At 35.6% G+C, this 16,788-nt stretch overlaps 1 protein-coding gene across 4 annotated transcripts in view; it reads left to right on the top strand.

Moving 5' to 3' along the window:
- Window positions 1–16,788, top strand: part of SUZ12 (SUZ12 polycomb repressive complex 2 subunit) — a 46,120-nt gene that overhangs the window by 14,154 nt on the left and 15,178 nt on the right. For all 4 annotated transcript variants that reach the window (XM_036454206.2, XM_036454205.2, XM_036454208.2 and 1 more), the window contains 4 exons: window positions 6,248–6,297; window positions 10,157–10,242; window positions 12,454–12,685; window positions 14,017–14,110. In XM_036454206.2, the coding sequence (XP_036310099.1) occupies window positions 6,248–6,297; window positions 10,157–10,242; window positions 12,454–12,685; window positions 14,017–14,110 (462 nt within the window). The remainder of the gene's footprint in view (window positions 1–6,247; window positions 6,298–10,156; window positions 10,243–12,453; window positions 12,686–14,016; window positions 14,111–16,788) is intronic.

The following is a 16,788-nucleotide window of genomic DNA, read 5'->3' as shown; positions in this document are numbered from 1 at the left end:
ACAAGGCCCAGATCTCTTTTTTTTTCTGTATTCCCATTTCCTTAGTGTACCACTTCCCAAACATTATATATACTATCTCCTAGTGCTGTGGTCGGCAAACTGCAGCTGGAGAGCCACATGCGGTTCTTTGGCCCCTTGAGTGTAGCTCTTCCACAAAATACCACGCCTGGGTGACTGGGCAAGTCTGTTTTGAAGAAGTGGCATTAGAAGAAGTTTAAGTTTAAAAAATTTGACTCTCAGAAGAAATTTATTTATTTATTTTTTACATGGAAGTTCTTTTTTTAAAAATATATTTTATTGATTTTTCTTACAGAGAGGAAGGGAGAGAGATAGAGAGCTAGAAACGTCGATGAGAGAGAAACATCAACTAGCTGCCTCCTGCACACCCCCCACCAGGGATGTGCCCGCAACCAATGTACATGCCCTTGACCGGAATCGAACCCGGGACCCTTCGGTCCACAGACCGATGCTCTATCCACTGAGCCAAACCGGCTTCGGCTCAGAAGAAATTTCAATCATTGTACTGTTGATATTTGGCTCTGTTGACTAATGAGTTTGCTGACCACTGTCTTAGGGGATATTATGGTGAGCAAAAAAGATGAAGACCCAGCCTTTATGAAGATCATTGGTATTTGGGGGGGGGAAGACATAATCATATAATAAATATAAATAAGTGCCGGGAAAGAAAACTGTGGGGAAGCTATGAGTGTGTAAAGCAAGAGAACCAGCTCTTGTTTAAGATATTGGCTTTGGAAATAGTGATGGTCAGGGAGGGCTTTTCTGAAAAAATGAACTGATATTTGAAAGATAATATAGGACTAAGTAGGGCAAGAGGAGAAGCAGATAACTGATTCTAGATAAGGGAAATATTATACATATGTCATTTGAGGCCAGAGTAGCTGCCAGGGAGAGTGGTATTAAATGAAGCTAAAGCAGATGGCCTTGGCCAGATAATGCAGATCCTTGTAGGCTATTTAAGGATGTTGGTCTTCATCCTGAGAAAGTTATTTTAAATACATATATCACATTAAGGTACTTCTCTACCCTTCTCTTTTAGAGATTAAGACTGCTCCTTGAGTTGACTATGTCTTTTCCATCATTAATAAGATCTGATGTTTTCCCTCTTTGTTTTGACAATTTGGCTGCCTTGAGTGTACATTTTGAAGTTGTTTTCAAATTATCATCTCTTCATACTTGAGTTTTAGTTGTTTCTTTTTCAGAATCTGGGCTGTAAATTTCTTTTTACATATCTGTTTCTGAAGGTGCCGTATCAATCACTGCTGAGCATATCTGATTCTTAAAATTTAAGTGGTTAAGTACAAATTTTATAAACATTCCTTTGTAAAAAAAAAAAAAAAAAATGTTCCTTTGTAAACTATGGGTGTTAACAATAATTCCTTTACTAGTATGTTTGTCCAGAGTATTTCTAGAAGGTGATTGGTTGTTTTTTTCTTTTAAAGAGAATTAGACTTTCTATTTTTTTTAAAATATATTTTATTGATTTTTGTACAGAGAGGGAGAGAGATAGAGAGTTAGAAACATCAATGAGAGAGAGTCATTGATCAGCTGCCTCTTGCACACCCCCTACTGGGGATATGCCCACAACCAAGGTACATGCCCTTGACCGGAATCGAACCTGGGGCCCTTCAGTCCCCAAGCCGACGCTCTATCCATTGAGCCAAACCGGTCCCGGCGAGAAGGTGATTGATTTATATGTAATGGATTCCCTCACTACAAAGGGCTCCCATTCTTGTGTCTGAACTTCAAAAGAAACCAGATTCCAAAATAATGGGCTTGGAGCAGTCATCAGTTTCTCAACTTTATACATTACTAGAGGCCAGATGCACAAAATTCGTGCAAGAGTAGGCCTTCTTTCCCCCGGCTGCCAGCACTGGCTTCCTCTGGCCACCAGAGGAACCAGGCTTCCCTCTGGCCACCAGCAGGCACCCGGGACCCAGGCTTCCCTCGAAGCCCCATCTTTGTTTAGATTCTAAACATTGCCTTGTTACTTGCTTCTTCAAGAGATATGATAGGAAACACATCACAAAGATGAATCAAATTTTTAAAAATATATATATTTTATTGATTTTTTTTACAGAGAGGAGGAGAGAGGGATAGAGAGCTAGAAACGTCAAATGAGAGAGAAACATCGACCAGCCTCCTCCTGCACACCCCCCACCGGGGATGTGCCCACAACCAATGTACATGCCCTTGACTGGAATCGAACCTGGGACCTTTCAGTTCACAGACCGACGCTCTACCAGTGAGCCAAACCGGTTTTGGCATGAATCAAATTTTTATCTGATAACTTACTATTGATCATCTGGACTCTGTACATAAAACCAAATATCCCTGCCTAATCAATACTATATGTTTCTTTCCTTTTTCTGATCTAGCTTAATTAATAAGATGTAAATACAGTAGCCATCAGAGAGGGAAGAGGGTAAATCAGGAAGGGGAAGAAAACGCCTTTTTCCTTTGATGAAACCACCTATGGAAAGGATCAACTACACCTCTTTGTTGCTTATATTGTAGGTACAAATCAGAGTGTTTACTTTTAGGAGGGAGACGAGGAGGAGAAAATGTGCATAGCAAATTACATTCCCAGAGTGATTTTTTAAAATTGGTTAATTGAAATGAGGATTTTATTTTCTCAAAGAAACAATGTTAAAATGATGGCTGAATGTACTTGCTATCTCACTTAACTCATAATGTACCATTTAAAATGGTCTCAAACCTTCTGTAATGAAGGACCTTTTATTTTCTCATCTTTTGTAGATGGATACTTTTGTAAATACACTAATCACATGCTTGTATATTATGGCAATATTAAATTTCTATTAAAGTTTTTGAACTCTTATTCTTAATTTCTTACCTTGTTGTAGAGTGGTAAATTTTCCCAATGAGACCTCAGTTTGCAGACTACATTTTGAGTGACACTGATTTAAAATATTTTCTGGAGTAAGAGAAGATGTTTCTGGCATTTTATAATTGGAAGTTAAAATCACATTTCCTATAAAAACAATGCAAATAACACTATAAGTACTACAGTGTAATGGCAATTACACTGACCTTAAAAATCTTTCTACTCTTGGGAGGATATCATTATTCTTATAAAAATTTATCAAGTGCCTCTCTTGTTATAAGTATTTATCAAGACACTACTAGGTTCTGGGGGTGCTGATACAATAAAATGATTGTTAAAAGAGAACCTGTGTGGGGGGAAAAATAATGACAAAATGGTAAATAGAAGTGCTTCTAAAGGAAATTTAAGCTCTCTGATTATAAAGCTCTGGGATGGTTGGGGATTGGTTTTATGCAAGACTCAGTCCTGAGAGATCATTTTTTCATTTTACAGATATCGGATCACAGCGAATAACTAAAGCCAGAATTCAAACTTGGATTTTCTGTCCCTAATTTAGTCAGTCTAATCTATTTTCATACTTTATGTTATCATTGTAACCTGTTTTCCTATATAAGGCTTTAGTGGTGATAAAACAAATGGGAGCCATATTATACACAACAGTAAGAAAAGATTTGGCAGCTAAGGACTCATTAGAAAATTTGGAGAAAGGAATACTACATGGTGTTTTTAACAAAATAAACCTGGTTTTAGCATGTAGGTTTTTTAAATGAAGCAACAAAGAATAGGATAGGCTGGTTGTGACTAATGTATATTCCAATACGTGGAAATTCTATAATTTCCAATTATTACATGCTCTTTAATATTATCTTGCTTCAGTGTCTTTATACAGGGTGTGCCAAAAAATTGAATACACAATGTCTATATTCCAGTATATTTTGAAAATGAGATGTATTTTCATGAACACTTCCTTTATAATTATTCAAAGCATGTATATATTTTTTGGGGTAACCCTGTATAACTCCCCCCCTGCTTATAAGAATGCCTAGATTATCACCATCTTTTTTAACCTCCCCCCAAAAAAAACACACAAAACCATACCCTTTATGGATCCTTATGCCCTTTAACTATTTAATTTAATTCATTACACTAGTAAATTTTTTTTAATAAAGAGAGACTTTTTAAATTTTTTTTTTTATTGATTTCAGAGAGGAAAGGAGAGGGAGAGAGATAGAAACATCAATGATGAGAGAGAATCATTAATTGGCTGTCACCTGCACATCCCCTACTGTGGACAGCCTGCAATCTGGGCATGTGCTCTTGACCGGAATCGAACGTAGGACCCTTCAGTCCACAAGCAGAGGCTCTATCCACTGAGCCAAACAAGCTAGGGCATAGTAGATTTATTTAAAATCTTTATTGTTGAAAGTATTACATATGTCTGCCTTTCTCCCTCCATTGTCCCCCTCCAGCTCCTTTAAAAAAAATACATATATACACACACACACACACACACACACACATATATGTGTGTGTGTGTGTGTGTATTTTTTTAAATATATTTTATTGATTTTTCACAGAGAGGAAGAGAGAGGGATAGAGAGTTAGAAACGTTGATGAGAGAGAATCATCGACCAGCTGCCTCTTGCACACCCTCCATTGGGGATGTGCCCGCAACCAAGGTACATGCCCTTGACCGGAATCGAACCCAGGACCCTTCAGTCCGCAGGCCAACGCTCTATCCACTGAGCCAAACCGGTGCTGGCTAAAAAATATATTTTTATTGATTTCAGAGAGAAAGGTAGAGGGAGAGATAGAAATATCAATGATGAGAGAATCATTGATAGGCTACCTCCAGCAGGCCCTCAGGCATGTGCCCTTGGCTGGAATTGAACCAGGGACCCTTCAGTTTGTAGGCACTCTGTACCCTGAGCCAGAATAGCTAGGGCTCTTTTTCATTAATCCTCACCTGAGGATATTTTTCTATGGATTTTTAGAGAGAATGGAAGGGGTGGGGGGAGAAATATTGAGGTGATTGGTTGCTTTCCACCCACTGAGGTTACTTGTCCATGAACAGAATTGAACCTGGGACTCTTCAGTCCAAAGGTTGATGCTCTATCCATTGAGCCAAACTAGCTAGGGCAATTGCCCTAGTCCAGTGGTCGGCAAACCGTGGCTCTCGAGCCTCATGCGGCTCTTTGGCCCCTTGTGTGGCTCTTCTACAAAATACCACCAGTAGGCACACATGTACAGTGCGATTGAAACTTCGTGGCCCATGCGCAGAAGTTGGTTTTCTGCCTGGGCGAGTCTAATTTGAAGAAGTGGCGTTAGAACACTCAAGGGGCCAAAGTGTCACAGTTTGCTGACCACTGCCCTAGTCAATTTCTTGAGTAAGAGATCAGTACTGCTTCTCTTTCCCCAACATCTATACTCTATAGCACATGTGTCAAACACAAGGCCCGCGGGCCAAATCCGTCCCGCCAGGCCTTGCAGTGTGGCCCGCACCGCGCTGTCATCACTGCACTCCGCTGCGTTTCCATCACAATGACAGTTTATGACTGTTCAGTAAACCATTCGGCCCGCGATTTAGGCTGGATTTTAGATTTTGGATCCTTCTCTGATTGAGTTCGACACCCCTACTCTATAGCATCCCCACCCCTAACCCGGGTCTGGTGTCTTATCTCACTATAGAAACTGTTCTGGAAAGTTATGAATGGCTTCTGATCAACAATAGATGGTTTTATTTTGTGGTTTAAAGATACTACAAAAGCCTGTTGTCTCTTATTCTATCCCATCTTAATTGTTTTTCATTGTGAGTAGATATTTTCAAAACAAATAGGATCTTTGTAATTTTTCTTCTTCCTTTTCTATTGCTTCTAAAACTAGTAGTGGGAATGATGTGTTGAAACAGTCATTTGTAATTGTGTATTACCCCTCCCCCCAATGAAGTAGAAAATGATGTTTTTTTATATTTGTTAGAAGGTTGAATTTCCATAGCTTTGGAATATTCAGACACTGCATGGATTCAGCAACCCTTATTAAAAAAAATTCTGGGGTAGGTAGGGAAACTTGTTTCTATTTTAAAGATATAACACTAAAGCACAGTAAATCATCTTGCCTCTCATTTGGTGGTCTGATTTTATCTGCCTTAATCTTTTGGTGTTTTCATTTTTGTGTGTGATGTTTATTTTTTAATGTGTAGACACTATTTCAGATGTCATACTTAATGGAAAACATGGTCATGGGTTTGAATAGAGTTAAGAATAAGAAAATCAAATATTTATAAATTACCTGAAGTAGTTTTGATTTTAATGTTGTTTTAAAGTCTAGGCTATTTTTATTATAGAGCATTAAAGTGATAAATGTTTTGTTTGTTCTGTTTAGCTTGTCAGCTCATCTGCAGCTTACCTTTACTGGTTTCTTCCACAAAAATGGTATGTACTTTAAACATTGGCATTTAACAACAAACACCATTGTGAATTAAAAAGTTACTTCATGTGTGTAAATTTATAAAATGGAAAAGATGTTGAGTCTGATAAATGTTACACTTCTTGTTAGTTGACCTCTTCAGTGCTTTTCGTTATTGCTTTATGTGGTGAATAATGGGATGTGGAGGATGTAACTTGCAACTCAATTCTCAAATTTTAGAGATGTGCTGAATTCTGAAAATATCTTGGCACTTCGTTTAAAATCCATAGGCCCTACAAAGACTCAGATCTATTAAGGTGGAGTTTAAGAGTCTACATTTTAATAAAGTACAAGCCCAGCAGTTGAGTGTCATCCCATGCGCCAAGAGGTTGTCAGTTCACCAGTCAGGGCCTATGTCTGGGTTGCAGGATTATTCCCTGGTAGGGACCATGCAGGAGGCAGCCAATCAGTGATGTTCCTCTCATTCATGTTTTTCCCTCTCCCTTCCTCTCTCTCAAAATCAATAAAAATACATTTTTTTTAAAAAGGGAGCAGATTGCTGTCCTACTTAAAAAACCCCAAATAGTTTAATAAACAAAATGATTATATTAGAACAGTTTGATAGCTTTTTTCACATAACAATTAATGAGCTCTGTTCATATCTCTTTTGACAGGTGGTATAACTTCCTTCTAGTTTTGCTTTAGATCTGGTCCATTTTTGGTAGGAGTAACTTGAATAGCACTTTTGAGATTTCCCCCCCCTAAACCAGTGGTTGGCAAACTCATTAGTCAATAGAGCCAAATATCAACAGAACAACAATTGAAATTTCTTTTGAGAGCCTTAAATTTCTTTTAAGTTTCTTTTATTAAACTTAAACTATATAGGTAGGTACATTGTTATTAACTTAATTAGGGTAATCCTAAACTGGCCTTTGCTAAAAAAAAATGAGGCATGTGGCTCTCGAGCCGCCATTTGTCGACCATTGCCCTAACCTATTTATAATCTTATAGAGTCCTTACTTCTAATCATTATTTGGTTTTCTGTGGCACTTTTAAAGTACATGGGCTCTAATTCTTTAGAAATTTATCATTTGAATTTCGTAGGTTTGTGAACCCTTTGTTCCCAGGAACTTACATAAAACATATAAGTTCTCCATCATTGAAGTTAGTAATTGATAGTAATTGAGTGATATTTACTGATCAATATTATTTTGTTAATTAATATTAACTTAGTTGAACTAATTTTAGTTGAATTAATTAGTTGAAATTAATTGAAAAGTAGTTTGATTAAACTGTTATGTCTACATGTATAAAGTTCAAAAATTGCTTGAATTCACTTAAAGCTTTTATTTTATCTTGATGCTACTGAAGTAAATGAGAAAGTAAACTCTATTGATACTTATGTTTCCAGAAAATAATTTCCCATAATAATAAAATTAGTGGAATTTGCGAAGGAGCAGATATATTGCTTTTCATCTATTCAAAGTATTGTTACAAGTTTTTGGGTTTTTTTAAGAAGTAATATTTTAAGTATTTATTGATTTTTAGAGAGAGAGGAAGGGAGAGGGATAGAGAGATGTAGAAACATCAATAGAAAAACTGGAGATCAAGCCAGCAACCTGGGCATGTGCCCTGACTGGGAATCGAACCAGTAAACTCTTGGTTCCTGGGTCAGAGCTCAACCATTGAGCCATGCTGACCAGGGAAGAAATAAATATTTAAAAATATATTTTATTGATTTTTTTACAGAGAGGAAGGGAGAGTTAGAAACATCGATGAGAGAAGAACATCGATCAGCTGCCTTCTGCACACCTCTTCCTGGTGATGTGCCTGCAACCAATATACATGGCCTTGACCGGAATCGAATCTGGGACCTTTCAATCCACAGGCGGATGCTCTATCCATTGAGCCAAACTGGTTAGGGCAGAAATAATATTTTTAAGAAACCAGGATAGAAAACCAACATCCAGGTCTCTAAAATCTGATTTTTTGTTTTGTTTTGTTTTTTAAATGAAGACTTTTTGTTTAGCAGTTACTATTTGAAACTGCTTAGAATGAATACACAAAGATTATTAGGGTGCTATTTTCAGAGTAAGTAATGTTTAGGGAGTAATGTTTTGTTGCGGCATTTTAGCTATTGGATTATTTTTGCTATATTAAAGTATTTTTATCGTGGATATAATTTTCAAATAGGCTGATTCAAATTCATTTTATGCACACTTTTTAAGTAGAAAAATTGTTGTCCAGAATCTCAGGACAAAAATTATTTTATTTCTGTATGTTTATAGATTCATTTATTATAATTCTTCCACATAATACTGAAACTTGATGAAAGAATAAATATTTAAAATTTTGACCCATTAATACTTTTAGACTTTAAAGACAAGCTATGTCTCTGTCCACTCATAGTGGACCCATGCCAGAGGAAGTTGCAGCCTCAAAGCATTGCCAGGTCTCCTTACCCTTGAGCTGTGAGCACTGAAGGGGCCTGTACAGTATAAAAAAAAATAAAGACAAGCTGTTTCCCAGTGTGGCTCAATGGTTGAACATCAACCCATGAACTGAGAGGTCACCAATTAATTCCCAGTCAGTGCACATACCCAGGTTGTGGGCTCAACCCCCAGTAAAGGGCCTGCAGGAGGTAGCTGATCGATGTTTCTCTCTCGTCGATATTTCTGTCTCTCCCTCTCCCCCTCTAAAAAAGCCAATGAAAACATTTTAAAAATAAAGTCAAATTATGGAAAATAATTTGTTAGTTAATTGGTATAGATAATACAGAATATATTTTTAAATTAAAATATTTAAACCTTTGTGAACCAAGAGATTCCTTCAGAGAAATTCTGGTGAAAAGGTCAAAAATAGATATTTTTATTTTGAAATGCTAATATATTTATATAACTTTTTTTAAATTCATTTTTTTATCTCTTTGGTCTTTAAACTAAATAATTTTTTAATGATAACTGTTGGAAGAAGGAAAAAATTTTATTAGGAAAAAAAATTTAAATGTTTATTCTAGGTGTGGTTGTCTTTCCTGAATATTTCATTGTTTTTTCCTCTTGAACTATTTTATTGGTACTTTCCAATAAGAAGCTTTTACTATATTTGTCTTTTTTTTTTTTTTTTACAATTGCAGTTTATTATATTGTTTTATTGTTGTAATTAAATCTTTATAGCAGAAGTAATAGGTAAGCCTTTTTAGTTTTAATTAAAATAATAGAGCCATTATTTGAATGAAAAGAAAACTCACAGGGCCTACAACGATAGTGTATGATCCTGATAAGCCAAGGTTTTGGTTCAATCCCAGGTCACCCAATGAATACATAAATAGGTAGAACCAGCAGGTCAATTGTTTCTTTCTGTCTTTCTCTCCTTTTCTCTCTCTCTTTAAAATCAATAATTAAAACAATTTAGGAGGAAGAAAAGAAAAATGAGTTTATAAGAAGGTAATTACAATTGTTTATTTAAGTGACTATTTGTAAAGGCTTTTTAAGAGTTTGCTTCACATTTGAAACTGATTTCGGCCATAGTTAGTTTGCTCAGTTGTTAGAGCATCGGCCCACAGACTAAAGGGTCCTGGGTTTAATTCTGGTCAAGGGCATGTACCTCAACTGTAGGCTCGATCATTAGCCCCAGTTGAGACATGTGTAGAGGCAACCAGTTGATGTGTCTCTCTCACATAGATGCTTTTCTCTGTCTCTTCCCTTCCCTTCCATTATCAGTAAAGATCAAAGGAAAAGTTATCATTGAGTGAGAATTAACAAAAGGAAAAGAATGAATAAAATTCTGAGAAGTCTTTTATATTAGAAATTTCTACACTTTTTAGGAAAATGAGTACTGTATTTATATATTTTTAAAAATACATGAAGTATTGATTTTTCTATTTAGATAAGCCATCACAAAACTCAGAAAATGAACAAAATTCTGTTACTCTGGAAGTCCTGCTTGTGAAAGTTTGCCACAAAAAAAGAAAGGTAACATAAGTAAATTGGTAGATTAAGTAAAATAATTTTAGAATTTGAGTATATTCATTTGTATATATTTTGTATTTAAACCATAAAAGCTTTTAAATATATGGGTGCTTGAATTGTAACACTGATAACCTCTTTGCCAACCTCCCAGATCTGTGTGTTTTCTTAGTCTGGCTGTAGGTATATATGCATAAAACTTTCTCCTGTAGGAATCTGACAGTGAAGGGAAGAGCTATCTTTTAATATTTTAAGATATAAATTCAGTTACTTCCCTACTACCTAAGTCTATTCTTATACCCATTAAAATTTTAATAAAATATATTTTTTATTGATTCTTTTACAGAGAGGAAGGGAGAGGGATAGAAAGTCAGAAACATCAATCAGCCGCCTCTTGCACACTCCCTACTGGGGATGAGCCCGCAACCAGAGTACATGCCCTTGACCGGAATCGAACCCAGGACCCTTGAGTCCGCAGGCCGATGCTCTATCCACTGAACCAAACCGATTTCGGCTCCATTGAAATTTTAAATACGGGCTAAGAGAGAATTTTTCCAAAAGGATTATTTTTTTCAAAAATATTCCTCTCAGGCTAAGAAATTATATTGCCAGTGTTATCAGCCCTTAACTTGTTAATACATTGCTTCAAGTTTTTATTATAAGATGAAATTATTGTCATAAAAACAAGAGTTGTAATGGTTAAATTTCTTGGACAACCCACCAAAGCCAACAGATGTAGTCCTTGAGTTTTATGAAGTTCCTATTGCTGATATTCTTCCAAAATTATAGTAAGGTGATACAGGACTTGAAAACTGCTAGAACAGTCGTCAGCAAACCGCAACTCGCGAGCCACATACGGCTCTTTGGCCCCTTGAGTGTGGCTCTTCCACAAAATACCATGGCCTGGGTGAGTCTATTTTGAAGAAGTGGTGTTAGAAGAAGTTAAAATTTGGCTCTCAAAAGAAATTTCAATAGTTGCACTGTTGATATTTGGCTCTGTTGACTAATGAGTTTGCCTACCACCGTGCTAGAGCACGTGGATAGACTAAGGTGAGAGGAGATGGCAGAGTATATATTTATTAAAAACTTTGCAGTTAATCTCCCTTCCTCTCTGTTAAAAATCAATAAAAAATAAACTTTGCAGTTAAGAAATATCACTTTCCATGCTTTCAACTCCCATGCACATATGACACACAGTGATGTGAAAAAATTTTAATATATATATTTTTATTTAGGCAAAAATATGTGAATATACCTATAATGTCCTTTTTTATATTTCAGAAAATAATAGGCATAACTTCTTGGAAAGTGAGATATACTAATATTAGTCATCTCTGGAGTGTAAGATCGGGGGGATAGGGAAAACATTTTTCATTTTATACTCTTGTGGATTAGACTTTTGTTTTTTTACCATAAATATGTATTTATTTAAAAAAGAAACTACAGCCGAAACCGGTTCGGCTCAGTGGATAGAGCGTCGGCCTGCGGACTGAAAGGTCCCGGGTTCAACTCCGGTCAAGGGCATGTACCTTGGCTGTGGGCACATCCCCAGGATGTGCAAGAGGCAGCTCATCGATGTCTCTCTCTCTCATCGATGTTTCTAACTCTCTATCCCTCTCTCTTCCTCTCTGTAAAAAATCAATAAAATATATTTTTAAAAAAAAATAAATCCAACATGTGTTTAAAAAAAAAAGCTACAATGAAATAATGTATTATATTTTGTTATAAAAATCCCAAGCGTCTTTTAATTTTTCACCTATGCTTTTTCAGCATAATTCTAGTTATATAAATGAATTTATTTATGTCATAATGTTGACAGTAAGGTTATAATTCTCTTTTTCATTTCTAATGGTCTCATCTATTTTTTTGTTAAAATGTAAAATTTAAGGGGGAAAGATTAGCAAGTTTAATGTTTAAGCATGATTTTTATTTCATATTTCTAATTTAAAACTTCGATTATCAGCTGAATATTGGACATACTTTATCATTATTTTCAGCATATTGGAGAAATCCACGTTTGTGTTAATATTTGGAATATATTTGTTCCAAATTTTCTTTTTGCTTCACAATTTTCACAACTGTGGTTAGAATTTTAGAATGTCATTTGGGAATTTTGGCCTACAGCATGTTTCGTATAGCTGTGATTACAAGTTTATTGTAATTCTAATAATTGCATACATATAAGTAAATATAATTTAATAATCTTTACTTTTGCAGGATGTAAGTTGTCCAATAAGGCAAGTTCCTACAGGTAAAAAGCAGGTGCCTTTGAATCCTGACCTCAATCAAACAAAACCTGGAAATTTCCCATCCCTTGCAGTTTCCAGTAATGAATTTGAACCTAGTAACAGCCATATGGTGAAGTCTTACTCATTGCTATTTAGAGTGACTCGTCCAGGAAGAAGAGAGTTTAATGGAATGATGAATGGAGAAACCAATGAAAATATTGGTAATTTTATTTTAATGATATGACTAGATTTTGTGATAGGAGATTACAATGGTTAATGAAAATTATTAAACCAGCATATCTTAAAAGTATTCATAACTTGATACTATTTCTTTTTGAGTTATTGTAATAATTTTTTAAAACTGCCATTCCACAGGAACAAAATAATGCAGAACTAGAACTGAATTCATGTTTTTTTAGTAGCATTGCTTTTATTTGCAAATCTCTGGTAGTCTAATGATATAATTTTATGGTAGATTGTCCAGGCTCTTGGACTATTTGCTATTGTGCGTGGTATTTAATTTGTAAAGTTCTCATTGTTACATGATGAAACATACTTCATATAGTAAAATAATAAATTTAACACTGGATGGAAAAGATGGGAATTTCTTAGCCTCACAGCAAACAAATTCATTACCACCTCAACATTTTATTGTGGTAAATTTCATATATACAGAACAGTCAAAAGAATTTGTGAACACCAATATCCTCACATTCAACACACAGATTCATATTTTATTATACTTGGTTGTTATGTATATCCCAACAGTTCTGAATCCACCTTTGAGGTAATCATTCAAACAATTGAATGATTGGTGCTGGAGATACAAGGATGATTAAAACAACCAGTTTTATCCTTCAAAGACTCACAACCTAGAATATGGAGATAGACAAATACAAACAAATACAGTTGGCTCCTGAACCAATGCGGGGGCTAGGGGTGCCTAACCCACCCCACCTCACCCACCTCTGGAATTGAAAAATCCACGTAATAATCTTTGAGTTTTTTTATTCTTTTAAGTAGTATACAGAATCTTTTATTTTAAACTGTGTTTTTATTGATTTCAGAAAGAGGGAGAAAGGGATAGAAATATCAATGATGAGAGAGAATTATTGATCAGCTGCCTCATGCATACCCCTTAATGGGGATTGAGCCTGCAACCCAGGCATATACCCTGACTGGGAATTGAACTGTGATCTCCTGGCTCAAGGTTGACACTCAAACCACTGAGTCACACCAGTGGGGCTACTCTGTGAGTCTAAGTACCCTCTGAAGTTCTTCAAAAGAACCATGAATGAGGAGGATTTCTTTCCTTCCTGCCTAGCAAGATCAAGATCATTCTTAATAGAGGTGGAGTTATTGCCAATGAATGCTATTAAGTAGAACATTCATACATACCATAAAAACAAAATAGACGAGTATAAGTCTGCATAGTATATTGCAACTTAGTGTAATTTGTACCTCATTTGGGATAAATATGTTGGGTCGTATATCATAAATAGTACATTTGTGCTTTAATATTTTATTCATGAGAAATGTTTTTCAAATTCAGATGTTAATGAAGAACTTCCAGCTAGAAGAAAACGAAATCGTGAAGATGGGGAAAAGACATTTGTGGCACAAATGACAGTATTTGATAAAAACAGGTAATGCTGATGGACAAATGATGCTCCCATAATATTCTGGACATCCTTTTATTCCAAAGTAGAATGTAGTAGTGATGTTATTTTTTTGCCTTTGTCTCTCTTTATTCTTATGACTAAAAAAAAAAAAAAAAAAAAAAAAAAAAAACACCACGAAAAAAAACCAAGAAATATTTTCTCTTGATCACATAGAAAATAATAAACACAGATGAGGAACTACTTGAATGGCTCAGTTAAGATTATTTAGCAATTGTCTTTTTTTTTTTAATATATTTTATTGATTTTGTACAGAGAGGAAGGGAGAGAGATAGAGAGTTAGAAACATCGATGAGAGAGAGTCATCGATCAGCTGCCTCTTGCACACCCCCCACTGGGGATATGCCCGCAACCAAGGTACATGCCCTTGACCGGAATCGAACCCGGGACCTTTCAGTCCCCAAGCCGACGTTCTATCCATTGAGCCAAACCAGTTTCAGCTGCAGTTGTCTTTTTGAGTGTCTACTCTGTCAGATACTGTTCTAGGAAATAAAAAGGCAATGAAATCTCTGCCTTCGTGGAACTCTAGTGGAGTAAACATACACCACCCCTTCAAAAAATTATATCAACTGATGTCACTTAGTGGTGAGTGCTATAAAAAAAAAAATAACGAAAATAAATGGCTGTTTTACAGAGAAAGCCTCAGAGAGGGTAATATATAAGCAGAGACCTGAATGCAGTGGATCCGGTGCAAATTTTGAGGTTATATAATTACTAAAATTAAGGAAGAAAATTATGTGTAATTATTGTATGGCTCTATGTACATTTGGCCTAGAGTAGCAAAGAACACTTGGATTTATAATTATCTCAACAGTTTTCATTTGGGAATAAAACATCTAATTGCCAGTAAAAATGATCTAGGAGGCAAATGCAGCTTTCATTTTTTACAGGATTGGAGGTGAAACCTATAACATATTTCTGGTTCCAGGCTGCTCACTGGTAGTTCACTGTCAGGTATTAGATATAGAGCAACTAGTACATTCCTTGTATTTTATAAAAAGTAGTAGATTCTTTAATATTATCACTTATTAGTCACCATGTAAAGAAAGGTAAAAGGTTTTGTTTTGTTTTTTTAACGCCAAGAAATCCATGGAATTATTTTTTAATTGATTTTTTACAGAGAGGAAGGGAGAGAGAGAGAGAGCTAGAAATGTCAAATGAGAGAGAAACATCGATCAGCTGCCTCTTGCACACCCCCTACTGGGGATGTGCCCGCAACCAATGTACATGCTCTTGACCGGAATCGAACCTGGGACCTTTCAGTCTGCAGACTGACGCTCTACCACTGAGCCAAACCGGTTTCGGCGGTAAAAGTTTTTTAATAGGAAAGCAAAGATGATTAGGAATAAAACCACAAAATTTGGGTACCATATTGTCTTAGAATATATCACTTAATATCACAGTATTGCTATTGGCAGAACAAATATAGTGTCTTTTTAAAGTCTGAAATTTTAATGTGGATCAAAGATTTAAATGGAAAATACAGAACTATATACTAGGAGATAGTGATTATGTCTATGGGAGAAGCAATGAGAATATGGCACACAGGGCTTCATTAATGTTGGTAAATGTACTATTTTAGGCAGGGTGGGAAGGTATCTTGAATTCTTTTTAAAATTCTTAACATATACTAACATATTTTTTATACATGTGTAATACTGCCTTTTATTTAATGATAAAAACTATGAAAATACCATGGGAAAATTTCCTCTCAACTTTTTTTGAAAATTCCCAAACCTACAAAAAAGTTGTGAGAACAATCCAGGAAATTAATGCCCATAGACCCTTTATCTAAATTCATCAGTTTTTAGCATTTTACCACATTTGCTTTCTTTGTGAATATACTTTGTTTTTTATGAACGATTTGAAAGTTTGTGATACTCAACTTCATTTTTGAATACTTTAGGATGTGTCTCCTAAGAACAAGAACAAGAACATTTCCCTCCACAATCACAGTACACCTATCATATTAAGGAAATTTAACATAATACTGTCTCCCCAATTAACCCAAATAATGTTATTTAAAGCTCTTTACCCTTTACCCCTAATTGAGGACTGATCTGTAGTTGCCAGTTGCCATCTGTTCAGATAACTTTGAATTGGAATAGTTCTCCAGTTTTGTTTGTTTGTTTTGCCTTTTGGGACACTTTTTTAAAGTCTAGGCCTGTAGTTTTGAAGCATTTCTCAATTTGCACTTTTGTGGTCTATTTTTTATTTTTTTTAATATTTTTATTGAGTTTTTACAGAGAGGAAGAGAGAGGGATAGAAAGAAACATCGATGAGAGAGAAACATCGATCAGCTGCCTCTTGCACACCCCCCACTGGGGATGTGCCCGCAGCCAAGGTACATGCCTTTGACTGGAATCAAACCTGGGACCTTTCAGTCCGCAGGCCGACGCTCTATCCACTGAGCCAAACCGGTTTCGGCTGTGGTTGATTTCTTAATATATTCAGGTTAAACATTTTGAGCAGAACTCAATAGTGATGTTCTTTGCACATCACAAACAGATAATGTAGGTTTGATCACTTGATTAAGGAGGTGTCACCATATTTCTCCATTATAATAGTACCTTTTACCTTTAATTAATTAATTAATTTTTTAATGCTCACCTGAGGATATTTTCCCATTGATTACTTTTGGGAGA

This window comes from Pipistrellus kuhlii, unplaced genomic scaffold (assembly GCF_014108245.1).
Source record: "Pipistrellus kuhlii isolate mPipKuh1 unplaced genomic scaffold, mPipKuh1.p scaffold_m20_p_28, whole genome shotgun sequence".
Lineage (NCBI taxonomy): Eukaryota > Metazoa > Chordata > Mammalia > Chiroptera > Vespertilionidae > Pipistrellus > Pipistrellus kuhlii.
The sequence above is the reverse complement of the archived record's forward strand: the minus strand, read 5'-3'. Positions and strand labels throughout refer to the sequence as shown.